General features: G+C 45.2%; 1 protein-coding gene across 1 annotated transcript in view; it reads right to left on the bottom strand.

Moving 5' to 3' along the window:
- Window positions 1–22,720, bottom strand: part of SRRM4 (serine/arginine repetitive matrix 4) — a 48,277-nt gene that overhangs the window by 4,740 nt on the left and 20,817 nt on the right. The window contains exons 8-11 of the mRNA XM_008053631.2: window positions 22,368–22,524; window positions 8,269–8,573; window positions 3,326–3,529; window positions 417–527 (exon numbers count right to left, since the gene is read on the bottom strand). Coding sequence (XP_008051822.2) covers window positions 417–527; window positions 3,326–3,529; window positions 8,269–8,573; window positions 22,368–22,524 — 777 coding nt within the window. The remainder of the gene's footprint in view (window positions 1–416; window positions 528–3,325; window positions 3,530–8,268; window positions 8,574–22,367; window positions 22,525–22,720) is intronic.

Here is a 22,720-nt window from a genome sequence, read left to right on the forward strand (position 1 = left end):
GGAGGGGGTCAGCCTTTGCGGGTGGGCACCCCGGCAGTGCTGCTGCTGCAGGGGTGAGGATATGAACGTCCCGGGGGCCCTGGCACCTGGGTAAGAATTGGGGGCTCTGAATATGGGGATGCGTGGTATTAGACGGGTGAAGAGGCTCTAGGCTGGGTGTATGAATTCTGGGGTCTGGCTGAGTGTTTGTACTGAACTTTAGGACATAATGGTGTATTTGGCTGCTAGCTGCCACTCCTGATTGGACAAAGGGAACTGCAAGAAAGCTGAGGCCGGAGTAGACCTACGAGGAACAGGTCGGAGAGGGGACGGAGAGGCGGGGCTCGAGAGGGCGAGCGGAGCAAAGGAAAGGGGTGGGGCCTGAGGGCGGGGCCTAGCCTGGGGGCGGGGCCGGGGCCTGCGGGCGCGGCCGGTACCTGCTGGGGCTGTAGCGGGAGTAGCTGGGGCTGCGGCGGGACCGAGAGCTTCTACTGGGCGGACTTCTCTTGCCAGACTTGGAGGAATAGCTGGGAGAGCGGGAGAAGGACCTGGGGGAGAGGGAACAGCCCCTGAGGAGCCTGCCGAGCCTCTGCCTGGGTCGCCCGAGCGGTCTAGCGCTTTATGCAGCCGGTCCCCAGGCGGCCTCGTTTTCTTTCTGAAGGCCGGCCTGAGGAATCGGGCCCTTACTAGAGAATGAAATCCCCCTCTTTGGGACATTAACAATAATACCTCCAGCTTCCTCTTACTGAGTGCTTACTATCTTGGCCACTTACTAGCTGTGTGACCTTAGGTAGGTGATTTCGCTTCTCTGGGCCTCAGGTTTCTTATGTGTAAAATGAGGGTAATACTGGTATTTACCCTATACGGTTGTTAATTAAATGAGTACATTAGGGTAAATCACTTAGTGTACTGGCATAGATCACCAACAGTGTCACACCGCGCGTTCTGCATTTAAGTCTACAGAGGACATTTATGCCTTTTTGCCCCTTAGATCCCATCCTCATGATACTTCTGGGAGTTATTTAACTAGCCAATTTGCTAGCACCCGGGGAAATGTCAGCTTTGACTCATGTATTTTATGACGTGCCAGACATCGAACTAATGTTTTTTGTGCATTATCTCATTTAATCCCCAGCACATCCTAGCATTAGGTACTATTAGTAATCACACTTTATAGAGGAGGAAACAGAGGCACAGAGAAGTGATGCAATTTGCTCAAGGTCTCACATCTATTAGAGGATATGAACTCAGGTCTGTTTGCTTTTAAAGCAACTTGAATTCACATCTGTTTGGTTTCAAAGTGCTCTTGTCTTTTGTAGACTATACTGCTGTGCATCCCAATTATTAATCTGTATGCTACTTCTAGTCTTCTTCCTCCTCTGATAACCCCTTCTCTCAACCCTCGCCTCCCTCCCCCCATTTTAGAGATCATTGTGGGGAAAGAATAGGTTCTTGTCTCAGTGCCCCAGGGCAGTGTTTGGCTATGTCCCCTGGAAAATCTGCCTTTGCCAACTAGCTCTGTGGCTGTGCATTGAGAGATCCTGTAAGAAAGAGTCAAGATGAAACATGCTTTTGGACACTTGCAAAGAATATCGTTGGACATTTTCATCCACACCATATAGTGCCCTTTTTCTTTTTCTGTGGAGCCATGTATGTTTCATCTTTCACAGACTTAAAAATCAGAAAGAGCTGCTCTTCCAAGCAACTGGTTCAATTCTTATCTTTTTTGTTAATAATGTAACAACGAATGGAGTAATTTCCCTCTTTCCTTTGTCTTGTGGGGAACTCAGAGGTCACATTTGCAACCCACCTTCACAGCAAATATACAGAATGGTAGGACATACCTTTTGGGACTAAATCTTTCTCGTGACTTAATTATATATTTCCTTAATTTTCCTTTTTGCCTGATTTGCTCTTTTATTTATGTCATCCTATCATGTTGAATATTTTTGTCAGCTGCCTTGCTTTCCCTTTTTTAATGGCCTGGTCTTGAAATAACCAAGTGAACAACTGTTTTTTAATTATATAGTTGCAAAAGAGGAATAATCAGACTGCTATTGGGAATTTCTTTTTTGCAGAGAGAAGCTGGAGTCCATGGAGCCATGGGTTGATAATTTTTTTTTTTGAGTTGGAGTCTCACTCTGTTGCCCAGACTGGAGTGCAGTGGCCGCTGCCGACCACTGCAGCCTCGACCTGCTGGGCTCCGGTGATCCTTCCACCTCAGCCTTCCAAGTAGCTGGAACTACAGGCGTGCACTACCATGCCCGGCTAATTTTTGATTTACTGTAGAGATGAGGTCTCGCCAAGTTGCCCAGGCGGGTCTCGAACACGTGGGCTCAGGCAATCCACTCACCTCAGCCTCCCAAAGGCACGGGATTACAGGCTGAGCCACCGAGCCCGGCTGGGTTGATTATTTTGGATAGAATCTTCCAGTTCCTGAAATCTTATCTATACATTCTATGATATCATTATTTCACATGAGAAATAAATCAAGCAATTGCCAATGGTTATTGAAATTGGATGATAGGATGCAAAAATGCCCACAGTTCTTTTTTTTTCCCCCTGTGTTCACATTTATTTCAATGTGACTTTGCAGCTCCTCCCCCTAGGAGGAATCTTGAATCTTTGAATCTGTAATGGTCCTGTGTCTTGCTATGGCTAATAGCCAAAGGAATGTCATGTCAGGGTTCCAAGCCTAGGATTCAAGAAGACTTGCACACCATAGCACGTGTGTGTTCTCTCTCTCTCTCTCTCAACCCTGTCATTACCATATGAACAGGCTTGCTGGAGGATGAGAAGCCACATGGAGCAGAGATGAACCAGCTAGGGCCATTCAATCTAGTCAGTCTCCACCCAACTCACCAGCTGATCAAAGGCACATGAATGAGCCCAGTAGATCAGAAGAACCACCCAGCTGAACCCAACCCAGTAGTTGATCCACAGAATCAAGAACTAAGTAAGCCCTTGTTGTTTTAAAGGTACTGAGTATGGGGATAATTTTTATGCAGCAGAAGTTAATAGATACACATGAACTCATGCCAGGAGCAGCAATAATAACTAATATTCATTATATTCCAAGTACTATTCTAAGTGCCTTATAATCCTCAGAATAATCCTTTTGAACAAGAATTGTTATGTTATCGTTTTCATTTTGCAGATGAAGAAACTAAGGCTCAGAGAGGCCAACTGACTTTTCCCAAATCACCAGCTAGTAATGGGTAGAATGAGTATTCTAACCCAAGTCTGTCTGATTCCTTGTCCCCCCATGAGTGAAAGAACATCTCCCGTTACCTGAACCAACTCCCTAAGGAGGAAGGTGCTACAGAGAGGTCGAATCTGCACTCACCTTTTTTCAGAGGAGGTGGATCGGCTCCGGGTGTACCTGGGGGAGGCTCTGGGGTTTGGGGATCGGGAGGAGTGACTGGAGGACCGGGTGCTAGCATAGGAGGAGCTGCGGGAGCACCCTCTCATGGGGGAGCTCCGGGCTGTGGATGGGACCAAATTGGGCTTCTTTCCTTCCGCACATTCTAGACACGGTGACTGAAATCCCCTGCTGGAGAGAGAATGTCTGTGAGCACTGGCCTGCCTGCTGCCCTTGAGCTAAGACTCACCTCCCTGCCTTGGCTTAGGCTGTGGTGTTCTCACAGAACCCTCCCTCCTTCCACCTTTTCCCGTCCTACTATCTCTGGGAACACTTCCCAGGCCACATATGCTAGAGGAGTAGAGGTAGCAGAGTTGGAGTCGATCATACTCAGTGATCTATCACAGAAACAAAGAACAGAATTCCATATGTTCTCACTCATAAACGGATCTTGAACAGTTATAATGCTATAACAAAGCGATTGGCAATAGTGGGAAACTCAGGGGAGGGGGCGTAGAATTGGCAGTTGAGGGAATCTGCTAGGGGAGTAGGGGGCATACCTCATCAACAAGGGAACCTGCATAATCAATGTTTGTATACTTAACCCTGAAATGTACCCCACATCTTCATAATAAAAGTTAAAAAAGAAAAAGAAATAATAAAAAGGAAAAAAAAAGTAGACAACCCAGTTCAGCGTTTCCCCAACTTACCACACGGGGCCACCCCAGAGTATTTTAGGAGGTCATTGGGCATGGGCATGATGCCAAATAATGTCAAATCACATGGTGAGAGATTTGTTCCCTTTCTAGTCTTGCTCTGTCCTTCCAATTACATTAATGAGAAAGTCCTTGTTGGATGCTAGTGGGCTTTTAACACCTCTCTGACACTTTATAATCTCCCCGAGAGAGAGTTGCAGACCTTAGACTCATAGCCTTGGGCTGACAACTGTGAGTATCTAGAATTAAATATATTGTTTTAATTATACATATTCTTGCAAGGACCCTTTATCTAGGATATGTGATACTAATTTTATACTTCAGATAGTACTATAAGGTTCCTTATACATGAAAAAGTGAGTTTATTAAAGTAAGTAAGAATACCCTAGTAGTACATGGATATGGTAAAAATCAAGAAGATGACCTGTAGTTGGTTTAAGGGGTCTGGGAAACTTTGGAATAACCCATTTTTCAGATGGAGAAATTGAGACCCAAAAAAGAATGGAGGCATATTCAGAATCACCCAAAGGACAGGGTCCTGTCTTCTGTATCCCCACCCTGCTTAGGGACATGCCGGGCTCCTGTTAGGTTGTCAGTGAAGACATGTTCATTTGGACTGGGCCAAGAGTCAAGCTCAAATCATATTAATATGATTTTCAAAGTTCATAATGACCCAACCCCTTCTCACCCTTCCAATCTCAGCCCTCACATTCCTCTCTAGACTCCAGCTGCCATAGATGACTTATTCTTCCTAGACTATCCCTATTCTCTCTCTTATCTCCAGGCCTCAGAACATTCTCGTTGTCTGTAACCTTCTCCTTTCTCTGCTTCATCCAACAATTCCTACTCCATGGTTCTGGCCTTAGTTTGCCCTCACCTTTTCTGGAAAACCTTCCTTGACACCACCCCCCAACCAAGTCTGGGTTGGGTGATCTCCAGTGTGTACCATGGACCTTAATTATTATGTGTCCCTATTCCTATATGACTCCCTTAGACTTATAATTATAGGTTGTCTCTTTCTGCCCCAGACACTGAGCTCCTTGGGGGCAGGACTCATACAACTTTGGACATTGTACCCCAGAACTGAGCACAGCTACTTATATCCTAGGTCATCAATAAATAGCGGTGGGATGAACATTGCAAACTTTCATCCTGAGTGCTTCATAAGCATTGCTTGCTTCACTTAGTCTTTCCAATAACTATATAAAGCTGGCACTATTATTATCCCAATTTATAGAGAAGATTGAGGTTAGGTATTTGCTCAAGGCCACCCAGAGTCCCAAACCCTGCCACCATGCCAGCTCTCTGCCTTCATTGTCCCTGGTGCTTTTGACTTAGAGCTGATGTCTCTTCCACTCAGCCCATATTTGTTGAGACCTCTCTGCTCATAACTGGCATAACGTAAATAGCTGTGGATTTAACCATCATTTATATTTCAAAGTGGAAGCCTGGGTCTAAATTATTTAATTTGGTTGTTCATGTAGTTCAAGTTAAGCTAGTAACTGCCAACTGTCTCTAAGGCTTTAATTCCAGTTCTGGAGACATATGTGTACTTGAATACCATTGCTGCCACTTTAAGTGAATTTTTTTCAACCACTCTGAGCCTCAGTTTCCCCATCAGTTTTAGAAGGGTTAGCATAGTACCTATCCCATAAAAGTTTTATGGGGAGCCAAAGAAGATTATTTATGGAAAGCATTTGGCATAGTACCTAGTATGTGCTTAGGGTTTAATGAGCATTAGCTGTCATTATTATTATTGTTTTAGTGTTATTGCTATTCTCGATTTTTTTTCCTGCACAATAGCACTTCAGTATATCAGTAGACATGTGTCCTCCCTCTCCTGTCTGGGAACTTCACTGCCTGTTCCTGGAGACATTGACATTTGCTGTGGCCCAGCTCGGACTCCCAGCCAAGCTTGGGTGTGAGCTGGGGCCTGGGATGTCCCAGGGCAGGCAAGCCAGAGGCCAGGTCTGTATGTGGATGCCAAGCTGCTTGTCCAGGACTGAAGTGGGCTATGTGTTAGGAACAAAGTGTACTCTGTTTTTGAAGAAACTGCTAACTGCTGCTGCACTAAGGCTTTGGCTATCTTTCGAAAATATTGGCCCCTTGGAACAAAAAGCAGACTTCCATTCCCAGAAGAAGGAAACCCCATTTGCCCCACTCCTGAAGGAAAGGACCATTCCTTATTTATTTATTTAGAGTCAGAGTCTTACTCTGTCTCCCAGACTGGAGGCTCACTGCAGCCTCAACCTTTTGGACTCAGATTATCCTGCTGCCTCAGCTTCCCAAGTAGCAGGGACTACAGGTGCATGCCACCATGTCCAGCTAATTTTTAAATTTTTTTTTCCGTAGAAATGAAGTCTCACTATGTTGCCCAGGCTGGTCTCAAATTCCTGGGCTCAAGCAATCCTCTTTCCTCTGCCTCCCAAAGTTCTGGGACTCCAGGTGTGAGCCACCACACTCAGACCCATTCCAATTTTTTAAAAAATATCCCCAGCACTGAGCAGCGTGTCTGGCACATGGTAATAAGCAGGGGGATTAAAAACTCGAATGAATGGCGCAGCATAAATGATCAGTAAATTTTAGTAGCTGTTATTGTGACAGTACCCTCAGTGATTGGCATTTTGTTGAGATTTCTTTAGGGAGAGCAAAGGGGAGTGACGACATAGGAGAAATACAATCGGCTTGTAAGCAACTATTTGGAAGCGTTTTCTGCAGGAAAACTGCACCCAGCAAGCATGCTAAGGGCCAAAAAGTTAAGATGTCTCAATATTCTATAATGGGTTGGTAAATTATATGACAGTATATATAACATGTGGTGTGGTAGTACATATATAATGTGTATACCACATTGCATGTAATTATATGATATATACAATAGAACTAATGCATTTTATTTTTAGAGCCGTTTAAGTTCCACAGCATAACTGCGTGGAATGTATGGGGGGTTTCATATCCTGGTGCCCCCACTCTTGCACGCCTCCTCCACTATCAGCACCCCCTGCCAGAGCAGGATATTTGTTAAAAATAATGACTCTATACTCGCATATCATTTTTACCCAAAGTCCCTGGTTAACAGGGTTCCTGTGTGGTGTTGTACATTCTACAGGTCTGGGAAAATGTCTGATGACAGGTATCCACTATTACAGTGTCATACAAAAGTGTTTCAGTACCCTACGAATCTTCTGTGCTCCACCTAGTTATTCCCTCCTCACCCCGATCCCTGGCAACCGCCGATCTTTTTACTGTCTCCATAGTTTTGTCCTTTCCAGAATGTCATATACTTGGAATCATACAGTATGTTGCCTTTTCAGATGGACTTATTTCACCTAGTGATATGCATTTAAGCTTCCTCCATGTCATTTCATGGCTTAAATAGCGTGTTTCTTTTTAGCACTGAGTAATATTCCATTGTCTGGAGGTGACCACGATTTATTTATCCACTCACCTGCTAAAGGATTTCCTGGTTGCTTCTAAGTTTTGGCAATGACAAATAAAGCTGCTGTGGACATCCATGTGGGGGTTTTTGTGTGAATATTGGTTTTCAGTTCATCTGCCGTAAATACTGTGGTATGTTTTTAAATGATCATCACTTACAATGAATTAGATGTTAGACACTCTCCTAGGATTATTGGTAAAATTAACATCTGTTTTTGCCTACTCAACCTCCATCTCTCCTGAAACCAATAGAGGAATGTGGGAAGGTTCTCCTCATTAGCCAATGGTAGCATCTGACATATTGTGACCAAGAGCACAGCCTCCCTTGGGCTGCAGTGATTGGTCCAGGGTGGGCAGATGACCTAAACTAGGCCAAACAAAGCAGTGATCACTTTCCCTGGTATTTTGCTGAAATTTTGGAGAAAGAAGCATTATTCTTCTGTTGGTTGGCTAAACTGACAGGATGTTAGCTGCATGGCATATCTGACAATGTCTTGGGTGGGTCCGTTTGAGACTAAAGCCAACAGAGTAGGGAAACAGACTAAGAGAGGTATGAGAAAGACAGATTCTCAATGACATATTTTTGAGCCCCTAGATCCAAAATGTACCTAAAGCTAGTACCTCTAGATTTTTAAAACAATTAAGCAGGTTTGAGTTGAGTTTTCTCTCTTTTGAAAATAAATGATTCCCAAGAGTGGGGGGGGCTGGGATGAGAGAATGAGAAAGTGGAGCTGAGGTGAGATTCCTCCCAGCCCCTGTGCCAGGTGCACTGACCTTGACTCTCTGCCCCTGCTGGTGGGGGAGAGATTTTCCAAAATGGCCCCCTTGTTCTGGGGCGAGGAGGTGGTGAAGGAGTTCCCTGAATCAGAAGTGTTGCCACTGTTGAGCTCCCGATTCTTGCTTAAGCCCCCACCAGGGCTCCCCTTCTCCTGGCCCCGAGACCGGGCTGAGCTGGCTTGCGTGGAGGGTGGTGAGGACGTGTCATTGCCTGAGTCGTACTCCTGGGAATGTCCTCGAGAGGTGGTGAGTGGGCTGGCTGTTTTGGTAAAGAGGTCAGCGGCAGACCCCGACCCAGTGATCTGAAAGCAAAAAGACCCGTTGGACACTGCTGAGTGCTGGGCCCGTGGGCTGTGTCTAAATAACCAAGAAATGTTTACCGTCATGATGCACTGTAACGAAAGGAAAGAGAGAGAGAGGAGAAGAAAGAAGAGACGCCAAAAAACAAAAGCACAAATTCCTGAAAGAATACCACAGAAAGGAGATTTTTTTTTTACCCCCTGCTAGGATAACTGGAAGATTTAGGTATCATGCAGAGAAAAAGCATGCGATTCAGATGAAACAAAAGGAAAAAGGAAATTATACAAAATTTAATTTCTAATGAATTAAACAAAAGGGTCAACTCAATAGAAAGGGGATGTAAACACCCTTAATTCAACCTAAAACAATAATAAAAATAAAGGAAGGGGAAGAATAAAAAGAAATGGGACTATGGGCCTAAACAAAATATCTTGGAAATTAAAAAAAAAAAAAAAAAAGAGAGAGAGAGAGACAAAGTCAAAATTTTAAACTTCAACGAAATTCTTAATTAATTTAACGTTTTTTTAAAAAAAGAAAAAATTGCCTGAATAGAACCCGAAACAAATATCACATGGGGAAAAGAAATGAAATAAAGCGGAGAGTTTTGCTTTGTTCTTTAAATATAAAGTCAAGGTCGCAAACTGACATTTTTGGCAGTTTTCAACGGGGGGGGGGGAGAAAGGAGGGGACAAAAATAAAAAAAAAAAGGAAGTCAAATAGTCTGACCGAAAACAAACGGAAAAAAAAAAGGTCTCTATAGATATCTGTGTGTGTCCTTTTCCCCTTGTAGAAGGTATCTAAGGCTCTTGAGTGGCTTCTAATAAATTCCCTCATGTCTTTGCGGATTTTATCCACTTACCAAGCAAGAACTCCTCCTTTAGTAGGTAGGTAAGGTGTAAGAGAAAGGGAAGAGCGGGCAACGTGAGTCCATCATTAGAGTCGCAATTGACAAGAAAAAACACACACCTTTCTGCACATCCTCAAACTTGGCCCTGAACTTTGAGTTTGGAATTTTTCCTGCCCTTGACAGATGGGGACATCCATTCTGTTTGGCTTTCTCCCTAAGGGGACCTAACCTAGTCAACCTAGTCAATCCCTCAATGCCCTTGCTGAATATGCAAATGGTGCTAGACTGTCATATCTACCTATGTGTAAATGTCCAGGGGACACTAGGAAGGGAGGATATGCTTGCAACCAAGGGTTTTGGAAGGGGCTTGGAGATTTTGGGGTGATTGGGAATAAAAAGGGGTCCCCACAACCCTGTTTGGGGCTGATCTAGGACAGATGAAGGAGGAAAGGAGATGATGGCAAGCCAGCACTTGGAAGGCAGTCATGTGTTTAGAAGTTCGATGGGTGGTTTCCCTTAAACCTTCGGAACAGAGTCTTGGCTGAGATAGCACAGCATGTTTGGTGCTGACCCCCACCCCCAGCAGTGTCATGCTTAGCTGTGGGCAAGAGAGATCCCTGCCCTAGGACTCCTCCAGCGATAACCATCCCTAGAGGGCAAGAAATCTGTAGGGCCAAGTGGGTACCACTTGGAAACGACTTCCCTCCTGACTATTCTCTGGGTACCTGAGATCCCATTCTTCTCTGTTTAAATGGTCCCTATGCCCCCTTTTAGAGTCTCTGCAGGCCTTCCCCATGGATCTATTCTCCCTCAGGTAGGCCATGCTTCAAGTGTGTCCACCCCTAGGTTCAAGGGCTATTTGGACAGAACTTTGGATGTTCAGGCTGAGGCGTCCATATGCATGTGTAGGAAGTCCATCATGATGCTGGATGGTGCCAGAGGCAGGAAGAGAAGGGGGTGGGGAATCTCGGGACCAGATTCTTCCCACATTGCCATGTCATGGTCTGGTACTCCGGAGGGTCCAAGATTCTAAACTCAAAACTGATTTTCAGCTCATTTTAAAGGTATGCTTGCCAAGATGGAAGAATATAGTTTTTCAAGCTTGCTGACTTATATGTAAACAGTTAGACATCTAGTACGTGGATCTTCTTCTATATTCTTGCCACCACAGATATTAGGGCAGGTTTCATCATCAAGAGCCTACACTCCCCCCGCCCCTTGTCCTGTGCACCTGGGGCCTGAAGGAGGGAGACTTCTGGGATTTCTTAACAAACCATCTCTGCCTTCTCAGCAACTGGTCATGAGGGTGAGACACAGAGACATTGGAACTGTGAGAACAGCAGAGATAACTCCAGCAGTTCAGGCTGTCAGCTCCTGGGACTGGGGGTGGGGAGGGGTGGGACTTCCTTTGTGGATTCTCCCAGAAGGTTTTGCACACGGGCAGGGTGATGGTCTAACTTTGCCAAGTTCTGTGTAATGCAGCTGCTGCTTTCCCTGTCTGGCAATCTGGCTGGCTTTGCTTTGGGAGAAAGAATCTCAAAATAAGGTTCTCAGGTGGAGTTTTCTGGAGCTAGACGTCTTTTAAAATAATGTAAAGGCCCTGTTCCCACTCCGTCTTCCTATTTGACTTCTTGTTTTGGGCTTTGGATGCCAGGTTTTGTGCTTTCTCACCCTTGGAGTTCAATGCTAACAATGTGTATTTCCACCACCTCTGTCCGGAATGAGACGGTACCACTCCAGGAAACTGGGTTGTGAGGCCTGAGCTCTGAGGCCAGGGCTTGGTCCAGAGATGGGCTCATGGAATCTCTGCCCCAGAGATGGTGAATGACTGGTGGCCAGTGTATGACAAGCGAATCAGGCAAGGCCATCATGGAGGGAACTGGGCTGGAAGACAACTCAAGGACAGGGGCCTGTGAGAACAATGACTTCCATTATCTTGTGGCTTACTACCAGGGTACTCAGGTCAGGCTTTCTCTCCCAGGTACTTGCTCTCAGTCTTGACTACTAATTTTCAAGCATTTTTCCCTGATGCATCATGGGTCCCCATGGGCAAGGAGTTCTCAGGTGCGAGGGCCCTCGGGGATAGTGGATACAGCAGGGGAATTTGTCTTGGTTCGCCTTCTCAACCCCATAGCCTGAGTTCACAGGGACACTTTCAGAGTATCTCCACCTGGCTGTGACTTATCCACATGTAAATTGTGTGATTAGAACTCAGAAATCTACAAGGCATCGTGCTTTTCTATCATCACCAGAAAACAGAGATAAACACACTACTGAAATGTTCTCATTGGGTTCACCTTGGTACCTGAACATACCAACCTCTCTTGTGTATTTACAAATTCCATTTCTTTGGATGAATGTAAACTCTTTGACATGAATTACATATCTTGTACAACCCAGCCTTGCATACTCCACAAATAGCATCTCTTCCACAGTATCCCACCATGGCCCCTACAACCTAAGCTGACCGATTCAAGTTTTTGATTCTGCTACCCGCTGCTTCTTCTACCCTCAGGCCATTTAGGCCATTTGCACATTCCCTTTCCTCTGTCCAGAACACTCTTCTTTCCCCCATTTCACATGGCTAAATGTATTCATCCTCCAGGTTTCCTGTCACCTCCTCTAGAAAACCTTCTCTGATTCTCCAGACAAAAATAGTACAATATACAATCGTTCATTCACTCTTTCATTCATTCACTCACTCAAAAATGAGCACCTGCTGTGTGTCACAGCAGAGTTACTTGGTAGGGGTATCTGCTTATTCCATTGCCCACCTCTTGGTCTGATAGAAGCTTGCTGAAGATAGGGCCATGACTAGAATGCAGTGTTGTACTAGTCATGTAGTAAATATACTCTAATAAACAAAGCTACTTCCTGGTCCCTTGGAAATCTCTGTGGCCTGTCCTAACTTGATTCATTGGTAGAGATGACTGGGTGATCAGGCCCTTGTGGGGTCTAGCTGGGTAACTGCTAGCTTTGGGAATTTGATAGTTTTTAAAGAAGGAACTGGCCTCCATTATACTCAGAACAGTTTTAGGAAACTCAGTGGACCCCGGCTGAAGGTTGGGGTCTTGAGACCAGCTCAGAGTTGGGTGTGTGAGCTTCAGGGAACCTCTAGAATCAGGTTTTAATTTGCATTTTTATTGATACATAATAGATGCACATATTTTTGGAGTCCATATGATATTTTGGTACATTCATATAATGCGGAATGATCAAATCAGGGTGATTGGGATATCCATCACCTTAAACATGTATCTTTTCTTTATGCTGGGAGCATTGAATGATTCTCTTCTAGCGATTTTGAAATATACAATAGATTGCTGTTCACTAGAGTCAGCCCCACCCCCACTGTGCTATTGAACGCCATGTCTTAGAATCAGGTGTGAGGTCTAGGCCCATGGCAGAGGGAAGGAATGCCCTCTGCTCCTTCTCTCCTCCTAATACTCCTCAGATCCAGGACCCTGAGAGGAAGCACCTAGGGACTCTATCTGCAGATTCTCAGCAGTGTGAGTTCCAGGTTTCAGGTGAGAAATTCCAGACCTGCAAAGCCTTCCAGATGGGACAAGCTGTGCTCGGTGTCCCGTTCCACTTTCTACTCTTCTGAGAGGTCAAGTTAAGAGATAGACTGGATCATTTGCCTACAGTGAGACTGCTAGCCCCCGTAGTGACTTTGTTCCCATGAGAAAAAGGTGCTTCTTCTGGGTCAGGAATTAGAAAAAGGCACCTCCTCTGGCCAGACAACTTAGCAAAGAGATTGCACACCTTTCTCTGGACTGAAGCAGCCCCACAGCAGTATTGAGGGCATGACAGATAGAGGCTAGGTGGGATCTGATCTCCCACTTGCTCTGCAGGGTAGTCACCCTTGCACAGGGCACAGCATAACATGACACTCCTGGTAGGTTCTGTTCGCACAAATCTTCACACTCTATTTGGCCTGCTTAGAGGATTACTCTGGCAGGGTGAAGGTGGGAACCTGAAAACATCTACTCCTGCTTCCTTTCAGCTGAACCTTATTTGATTTTGTCTTTACAAGTCTCGATGGGCTCTGTGTTATCCTTCCAGGTGGTAGAAAGCATTTTCATAAACTCATCATTAGAGATGTCTGGATGGTTTAATGGCCTCCTAAACCCCAGACTCCACTTTCTCCAGAACTCTCCACTCACTCCACAGGAAGAGGAGGGAGGACACAATTGAGGTGAGCCCGAGGCAAGGTGAGTGTGCTAGGGGGAAGGGATAGCCATGATAATGAAGAGGAGACATTCGAGGCATGAACATGGTGATGGGCAGACAACGGAGGCCTCTTGTCCCCAGGCATCTCCTTCCTCGTCAGATACTCCCTCTGGCATGTAAGATGGAGACAGTCACCCCCTCGACACTGACGTGGCAGGATGGATCCCCCTTGCTCCTCTGCCTCCTTATTTAGATAATAAGCCTCTTGAAATTCATCTTTAAAGAGCTCTTCTTCATGTGTTGGGAATTTCCCTCTATGTCTGCAACTGCTCTCTGCCTCTGTGCTACTGGCTGGGATATAGCCCCCAAGACCCCTGACAGTATGAGCCACCCAGGCTCTCTGTCATGTGATCATAATACCCTTCTGGTACCCGACCCCCTTTGACAACCTGGAACCCTCACAGTGGGGTTCTCTGCTTTGGTCCAATCTTACTCCTTCTTCCACCTCAGTTTTTCACCCTCCCTGCCATGACTTCACAGAGGCCTACTTTTGGGACATTGCATGAAAAATTCAGCCCCTGTGAGAGCTACTTAATGACCAAGTAAATAACACCCATCTGAAATACATTCCCCGAGATTGAGACAGAAATGTGAGTGCTAACAGTTTATTTGAGAAGGGAAGGTACCCATGCAGGGGTCATTGATACATGATAGATGTGCACGTTTTTGGAGCACATTCATATAATATATAATGATCAGATTCAATAATGCATTATCAAACCAGCTACCACAGTGGGCAGCTGGCGCTTAATTCCACTGGGGACATTCTGGAAACTAGTGTAGAACATGCACCCTAGAGTGAATCCTAACCAAGGAGTGAGAAAGCAGGAGTATTTATACACCGATCCTCTATCACTCATGGGTTGAAGGCTGAACCCCAGAGTGTCCAGACTGCCCCACAGGCAGACAAAGTGGGCTTTGGCAGCCAGACAATACCATCTGGAAACAGGCAGTAGGCTGTGTGTTCTGAAGTACAGAGGGTGAGAAGACACATACAGATAGTATCTGCTTAAACACCCCAAATCAACATTGGAAACCTGGACAGCCAAGTCATGTTTTGTTTCAGAAATGCTTTCTTCAACCCACTTAGTATGTTTGAGAGTACATTTGAATGAACTGTCAACATTGGTAGAATGGGGAGGTTTAAAAAAAACAACCCTATTTCTGGTTTCTGTTGAAAAATAAGATCTGGCAACATTGGGCCCATGTTCCTGCCTGGTGATAATCAGCTTGAGAGGGACTGTAGCCCTTTTAGATGGGGCATGAGCTCTCCTGGCCCTCAATCCCGTGGGGTCACTGTTACTCATAGCTACTAGCTGCCTAGCTCCTGGGATCTAAGTATGAGATCCTCTTTTCTAAGTTTGTTGCCACTCCCATTCCGCTGCAAACAACATAAACACAGTATCCTTGTATGTTTCATCTCTTCCTTCCAGAGTTATGAAGGGGATTGCTCTGTCTTTCCCATCTAGCCCTTTTAATCCTGTTGGATTTTTGTCAGTGAAAAGAACCAGAAGACCAGATCCATTAATATCCAGATCCCAGAGCTATTATAACCTCTTCTCTTTTGGGTCAGGACTGTCAGTTTCAGATTTTTTTTGGACAAACTACTTTTCACGACTTCATAGCCATTGAGGGAAAATGAACAAATATTTCCCTGTTACCTCCTCAGTCCCACTCATTGTGAAACTCCAATGTTTTTCTCTTTCTCTCTATTTTTTTAAATTCCAAAGCTTGCCTCTCTCCTTGTTCCTTAATATACTCATGTTAACACTTGAGTTTTTCTAATAAGTAATTAAATCCCCCCACCACGAACCTCAGCTTCCTGGCGTTCCACTGGGAGTCTCTCTCAGCCCTCCAGGGAAGCCAGCACTGTTATTTATTGTTTTTGTTTCAAATCATTATTTAATCAAGAATGGGGGAAAAAAGGCAACCTCTCACTTACACTTCAAAATTTAATTTCGACTGAATTTCGAGATCAAGAGGCAGCACGGCCTAATAGGTTACAAAAATACAATCAAGAAGAGAATTCCAATTAAACTGAACAAGTCCATTTACTGAGCTTCAAATGGCCCCATGGAGAGAGACGGCTATAAATTTTTTTTCCTTCCCTGCCATATGGGAGCTGGAAATTCTCATGTGAGCATAGAACTGCACGGCAGAGCTTTTTTAGCTAGAGGGTTCTGGTTATTCCTTAAAAAAAAAAAAGTCCTGTCATTGCACAAAGGCATTAAGTTCATTTTCCTTGCTGCTGTTCATCTTCTTTCGAGCACTAATTAGGAAGACAGCAAAAGAAGGGATTCATTGACCTGTTGGGAGTTCATTTTGGAGGAGAGGGAGATGGAAAAAGAGAGGGGAATCCACTGGGGATTGTGGGAAAATGACAGAGTGCTTTGAGGCAGGGAACATCCCACGGGGCTGTGCACTGTGTCGTCAGATCTTAGGTAGGGAGAGGTCCGGCCTCTCTTTCCCTTCAGCAGGGGCTGGAAGGGAACGACGACTGCAGGCCCACCCTTTCTTGGAAGCTTCTGTGGAGGCCCTCCTGCCCACCTGTTCTCAGAAATCTCTACATGGACCTAGTTAGACAAATTCCTCACCAGCCCAAATTGAAATGAGAAAAATAAGTTCCATGTAACAAGCTTTTCATCCTGCTAAATGCATTTGCTTTAAAAAGACTGGTCCTTTCTTCCAAGGTCATGTTCTTCCTATCTCTTCTGGTGGTAAAATGTCCCTTTCGTGACAGAAAATGATGGTTTTTCTTTTTTCTGTCCTTCCCTGGCAGAAGTAAAAGTTGACAATGCTATGCCACCTCTCATTAGAAACAAAACAAAAAACCTGAAAGCCCCCAAGTTTCGTCCCACCCTTCTTCTGCACTTTGGTTCCTTTCTTCTCTCTAATGTAATGAATGGTATTCGATGTTCGATGCTGCGTTTCCCAGCAGAGCAAGAGCTTGAAGGCTTTGCAAAATGTGTAAGAGCTTGGATAAGGGGTCTGGAGACCAGAGACATTCGTGGTTTCTCCCTCAGCCCCGTTTTTCCCTGTTTACAAAATGTGAAGCATATCTCACCCTGACTTTCTCCTGGGGCTGTTGTGAAGTCCCCCTGAGATTTTAGATATGATTAAGCTTTTTGAGTCCAGAGATATTCTGAAAATATCACACCTGAGTTTATTTGGAGTAAGTTTAATAAAGCTGCTATGATGACAAATAAATGTTGAGTTTTATATCCCAAACATTGGGATAAGTTTTTAACACAGAGCATAAGGGGTTTTTTCTGTCTTATTCCCCACCGTATGGTATTCAGCTCATTGTAGGTGCTTAATGCATACCTTTGAAATGAACCTTATCTTACACCATCCTCATAATAACCCCATAAGTAGGTATGATTATTATTATTTTTTTTGAGTTGGAGTCTCACTCTGCCCAGACCGGAGTGCAGTGGCATGCTCCCAGCCACCGCAGCCTCGATCTGCTGGGCTCCAGCAATCCTTCCGCCTCAGCCTTCCAAGTAGCTGGAACTACAGGTGCGCACTATCACACCTGGCTAATTTTTTGATTTTATTGTAGAGATGAGGTCTCGCCAAGTTGCCCAGGTATGATTATTAACCCAAGCTACACTGGAGCCCTGAGAAATGAAATGGCACACAGGAGGATATGCAATTAAACATGTGGACTCTGAGATCAAACTTTGTGGGTTTAAATCCAGCTTCTCCATTGAATAGTTGTCTTTTACTTAATTTTTCTAGGCTAGAGTTTCCTTATCATAAAATGGAGACAGTGATGGAAACTCCCTTGAAGGGCTGTTATAAAAATGGGATGGGAGTACATGTGAAGAATTCAGCCTAGAACCTGGTACTATAGTCATTGCCAGCCCCCAGGGTATCACAGGGAGGCGAGATCAAAACTCCGGAGAACCTACACCCAGTCCGAAGCCAATGTCTTCATCACTACCTTCTATTACCGCCTCCAGTTTGCAGATTTCATGAGGCCCTCTTTTATGGGTCATATATCCTGCTTTTACTACTATTGGGTCTTGGCAACTGTGCAGGTTTTGCTGACAAGGGTTATATGGCAACTGTTGGCCTAGGCTGGAGATAAGAGGAGGAAAAACAACCTGCCACCTTCCTTGGCTCAGATTCAGTCTTGATCAGCCCCCTTCTAGATTCTGCCTCCAGTGTGAGAGACTTGTTAGAGAACCCACACCACAGGGAAAGGACTTGGCCACACCCTAGAGCCTCCGGCTTCTCAGTCATCCAATCCACCCTCCCACTCACCCAATTTACCTTCTGTGCTGGCTGTCAGAGAAAGCTTCCAAAGCACAGCAGTAATTCATATGGGCTCCCCTTTCACCCAATTTGATTACCTACCTAGGTAACTGCACTTCTCAGAGCCTCAGTGTTCCCATCTGCAAAATGGTGATAATAACTGTACCTACTTCAAAGAACTATTTTGTGGGCCAAATGAGGAAAACACTGCTGGTATTTCCCCATCCCTCTATTTGTCAACTATCTCTACCTGACAAACTCCTACTTGTCTTTTAAATACCAGCTCAGATGATCTCTTATTTGTAAAGCCCTCTCAGACATCAAGACAACATTGTTTTGGTCTTTCTTTTGTGTGTTCTCATTACACATTGTACTTGCTTATATCACTGCTAGAGGTGACATTCAAAATACTCAACAACTACTTGGGTATACTGCCCCATCAAAAGGGAAGCTGGCCTTGACACTGAAGGGGAGTAAGTGTCATTCATTGGATGCTGGACAGTGAGAAGGTCCAGAAAGTGCAGGGGAGGGAAGGGGTGACTGGAGTGACTGGGGTGGGGTGAAGGGGTGACAAGGCTTATTTACCAACTGCCATGCAAATACTTGAATATTTTAACAAGAGGAGGTGTTGGTGCTCACCGACTCAACTTTAGAACACTATCATGCTGTATTGTCAGCATTCTGTTGACTACTAGACTATGAGCTCTTGGAATTCAGGAAGAGTGTTTTGTTAATCCCTCTCTCCCCAGTGCCTTGAACAGAGATGGTGGAGTGGAGATAAGGCCCACAAGCGAGGCTGTGAAGGGTCCCTAAACTGTCTCCTTGGACCCCCTCCATGTGGATTTGGGCTCTGACTGAGAAAGAAAGCCTCAGGTTACCTTTAGCTCACCAGCTAGGACTTCAGTTAAGAGGCAATCCTCCCTCAGATTTGCATATTCATATATGCAAATAAGCCCCCTGATTTCATGCACCTGTCCTTGATTTTTTTTTTTTAAAGAGCCGTGCATATAAAATACCTGCAAAGGAATGTGGCAGGAGTGTGGCATAGAAGGCCCTTCGTGCTTGGGCTCCTGCTTGCCTCCAGGGACCCCATATCCTGCCCTGGAATTTCATCTCAGTCCCCAAATGAATTTTATCTTCATATCTCCTTTCAGGGACTCACCCCTAGTTTTTCAGGTAAATTTTTACTTTTGTTGCCTAACTCTAACTCTAACGCTAATCCTCTCCCCTGCCTGCTAGCCTTCCACTCCATCTAAATATCTCAGTATCAGTTGGTGTACATTGCCTTTTACTGTTTTTAACTTGTCTGTTCCCCCACTTCTCATTAGGAGGCACAGACTGTTTCCTTCCTGAGAGCCAGGTCAGAGCCTGATCCTACATAGATGCTCAATAGATGTCCGTAGACTTGAATGAATGACTGGACGAGTGATTTAATGAAAGTGATTCTGTTGTTAGCTTTTTTTTTTTTGAGTTGGAGTCTCACTCTGTCACCCAGACTGGAGTGCAGTAGCCGCTTCCGGCCACCATAGCCTCAACCTGCTGGGCTCTGGCAATCCTTCCGCCTCGGCCTTCCAAGTAGCTGGAACTACTTATTGTAAAGATGAGGTCTCACCAAGTTGCCCAGGTGAGTCTCGAACCCGCAGGCTCAGGCAATTCACTCACCTCAGCCTCCCCAAGTGAGGGATTACAGGCTGAGCCACTGAGCCCGGCTCCTGTTAGCTTTAACAGAGAGAAAAGCTTGGGGCCAGGACTCTTGGGAAGCCTTTGGTCTAGCCTGGAACCTTCTTTGACCTCTGCCTTTGTAAAACAAAAGATGAAAAGGGGCCAAGTATGGAGGTCACTCAGAGAACAAGATTTGGGGTGGGGGCATCTGGACTTCAGTTACCATTGGACTTCAGTTCCCTTTTAGGATGGAAAGAAATTGGTCTGAGAAGCAGAGGACCTGGCTTTAGTCCCAGAGTAGCCATCCACTTGCCAGGGTTGGGAACTATACACCTTAACTACTACTACCACTACTGCTATCACTGTTACTACTATTAACACTACTATAACCACTGACATGACCACCACTGCTATTACTGCCACTACTGTTACTATTACTAGTGGCACTCTAAAGCTTTTAAGTACGTTAAGTCATTGAGTTTGCATAACAATCTTATGAGACAGGTCGTATCATTATTCTCATTGTGCAGATTTTGAGGAAACTGAGACCCAGAGAATTTATGTAACTTGCCCAAGGAGCCACAGCTGGTAAGTGCAGAGCCAGGATCTGGAGAGTTGTCATCATCATACCGCTAATGTTGCTGTGCCAAGTACTGGACTCAACAGTTGCCTTTTGGAGAAGAGACTGTTATTATCTACATTTTTCTTAACAGATGAGGAATCTACCACTCAGAAAGATTTACGTAACTACTCCTATTTCAGAGACAGAATTTGATCACAAAATTATATGGCCATATTTTTTAAACAACTCTGCCCTGCCACAGCTCATGTAAGTCATTTCTCTTCTGTGAATCTCAGTTTCCCTTTTTTATGATCATGACGTTGGGCTAGATGAGCTCTTAAGGCCTCTCCCTTCTAGGTACGAATGAGGTCTGGCTTTCAGCTCTTTTGATAGGGCCTGGGTGAATGAGGAACGAGACATTATACCTGAAAGCCATCAAGAATGATGTGATTTAAGAAAATAAACTACCAAGGGCCAATCTGGTAACCTCCCCAGCTGGTGTGGAGGACAGACCCAGCTTTCTGAAACATTTCAGAAAATGTTGAAAAACCATCCTAGGCAAATGAGAAAGTAAAAGTCAGTAGCTCCCCAAAATATAATTTTTTAATCTAGTGTCAGTTATGGCCTCAAGATGGGCTCCATGACCAGGGAGATTAGGCAGCCTTCCCTAAATTAAAAACATTCCTCACCTCTTATTGTTCATATTTCAGATTTGTCTTTACCTTTGCTACAATCCCTTTGGGAGACAAATGAGATAATCATGCCTATTTCTCAGTTGAGAAAGCTGGGGCTGGGAGGAGATAAAATGATTAGTCCAGCCAAACCAAGACTCAAACCCAGGCCTCAGAAATCTCTGCCATACTGGGAAGGCTCCCTCTTAGGACATCTAGGGAAGAGAGAATAGAGGTGGGCATTTGCCATCTGCAAGTTTTCAATGACTGCAGGCATCTCTACAAAGGAGGGGCCTGGGGTGAGTTGTGAATGGTTTCAGGTAGGCAGAGGATTTGGGAAAAATGAGACCTTGGTGATACTGGGTGTCTTGACTGGTGAAGAAGGATTTCCCAGAATGCACTACAGATAACTATTGTGTCAGCCAAGCTCAACTCTTGCTTGTCATTGCCTTCCCTTTCTTGACCTCTCCCAAAGCACCCCTGAGCTGTCCCTTGCTTCCCCATTATCTGTTCTTAAGTAGCATCTGCGTGAAATTTTCAAGTTCACATGCAGCTAGAAAAAGCAAGTTCCTCTACAGCTTTCTGCTGCATTTATAGGCTGTGTCAGTGTTGACTCTCTTCCTGTTTATCCCTTTAGAGTCTACCAAAGGCTCTCATATACATCTTTATCTTACTGGGTATTCCCCACAATTCTGTCCTGAAGTGGTATGACTTCAAGTTTACCAATGAGAAAACTGAGTAAGTTGGCCAAAGCCACACAGCTAAGAAGTGGCAAAGCTAGGACTTGAATTCAGATCCATCTCTGAATCTCTTGCTCATTGTGTCGAACTGTCTGAAGTCAAATTCCAACTCCTCCTTGTTGACTTGGGGGAGTGCTACATAATTCTATTCAATGCCAGGTTGCTAAATTAGATTGGCTCTTGCCTTGCTCTGTGTGTCTGCCCAAGACCTCAACCTCTATGAGCCTTGATTTTTCTGTCCCTTCTGTAGAAGGGACTAGTGACAGCAGCTGTGCCCTCCATTCCCAAGATCCTGAGTGGACACATGAAAGGATAAAGATCCAGTGCTATGAGTTCCTTGGAAGAAAATTCTCATAAATTCAACAAGGTCATGTTTATGGGTGGAATCAAATCCCAGCTGGCAACCCGTGCTGCTGGCCAGCTGGGATAAAAGATGCAGACTTCATGTAAATGCTAGAGTGCCTCTGTTACACCAAAGACCCTCTTCTTTCGCTTCCTCCCCAAAGAAACCTCCTATGGTGTCTCACACATGTGTTCCTGCAGGTGTCACTCTGGAGACCAGGATTTATTGTTCAACACTCCCCTTACAAAAAGCCTGGGTATTTTGGTTTTGCCTCCCCCTACCCCCCAGCTCCCCAAGCCAAGTGCTGCCAAAGGCTGGTGAATGACCACTTGGTTCATCAGTAATGAGGTCTGGAGCCAGTGGGATATTTTGCCCAAAACTGAATTAAAATGTATCATACGCTGCCCTGAACTTGTGCCTCTACCTCCCCCAAGTGTCGTGGCCCAGGCTGGCAAAGGAGGCTGTGCAGAATACTTACTACACCCCTGGCCGACAGGAAGCCGAGCATCTGGAATGGCTGGCTGGGTGGGCAGCTGGACTGGGCCTCGGGGCTGTCTTTGCAGAGAGTCTTGGAGCAGCGACGGGAGTGCCTTCGGCGGGACTTCCGCCCTTCCTCAGGGGACCGGCCGTGATGCCTAGGGGCAGGGGAGAGACATCCGAGGGTCTTTTGAGGAGCTTCCTGGGAGATGGTTAAGGGAACAACAAGATCTGAGGATGATAGGGTGTACCTGGGGACAAGATGTGATTTTGTGATTCATATGTGATGTTGTTATGAGTATGGCTACATGTGTGTATAAAAGTTGGGCTGTGTGTTCATCTTTCCATCCATCC

Source organism: Carlito syrichta, unplaced genomic scaffold (assembly GCF_000164805.1).
Source record: "Carlito syrichta isolate Samal-C Ts95f unplaced genomic scaffold, Tarsius_syrichta-2.0.1 Scaffold288336, whole genome shotgun sequence".
In the NCBI taxonomy this organism is placed as follows: Eukaryota; Metazoa; Chordata; class Mammalia; order Primates; family Tarsiidae; genus Carlito; species Carlito syrichta.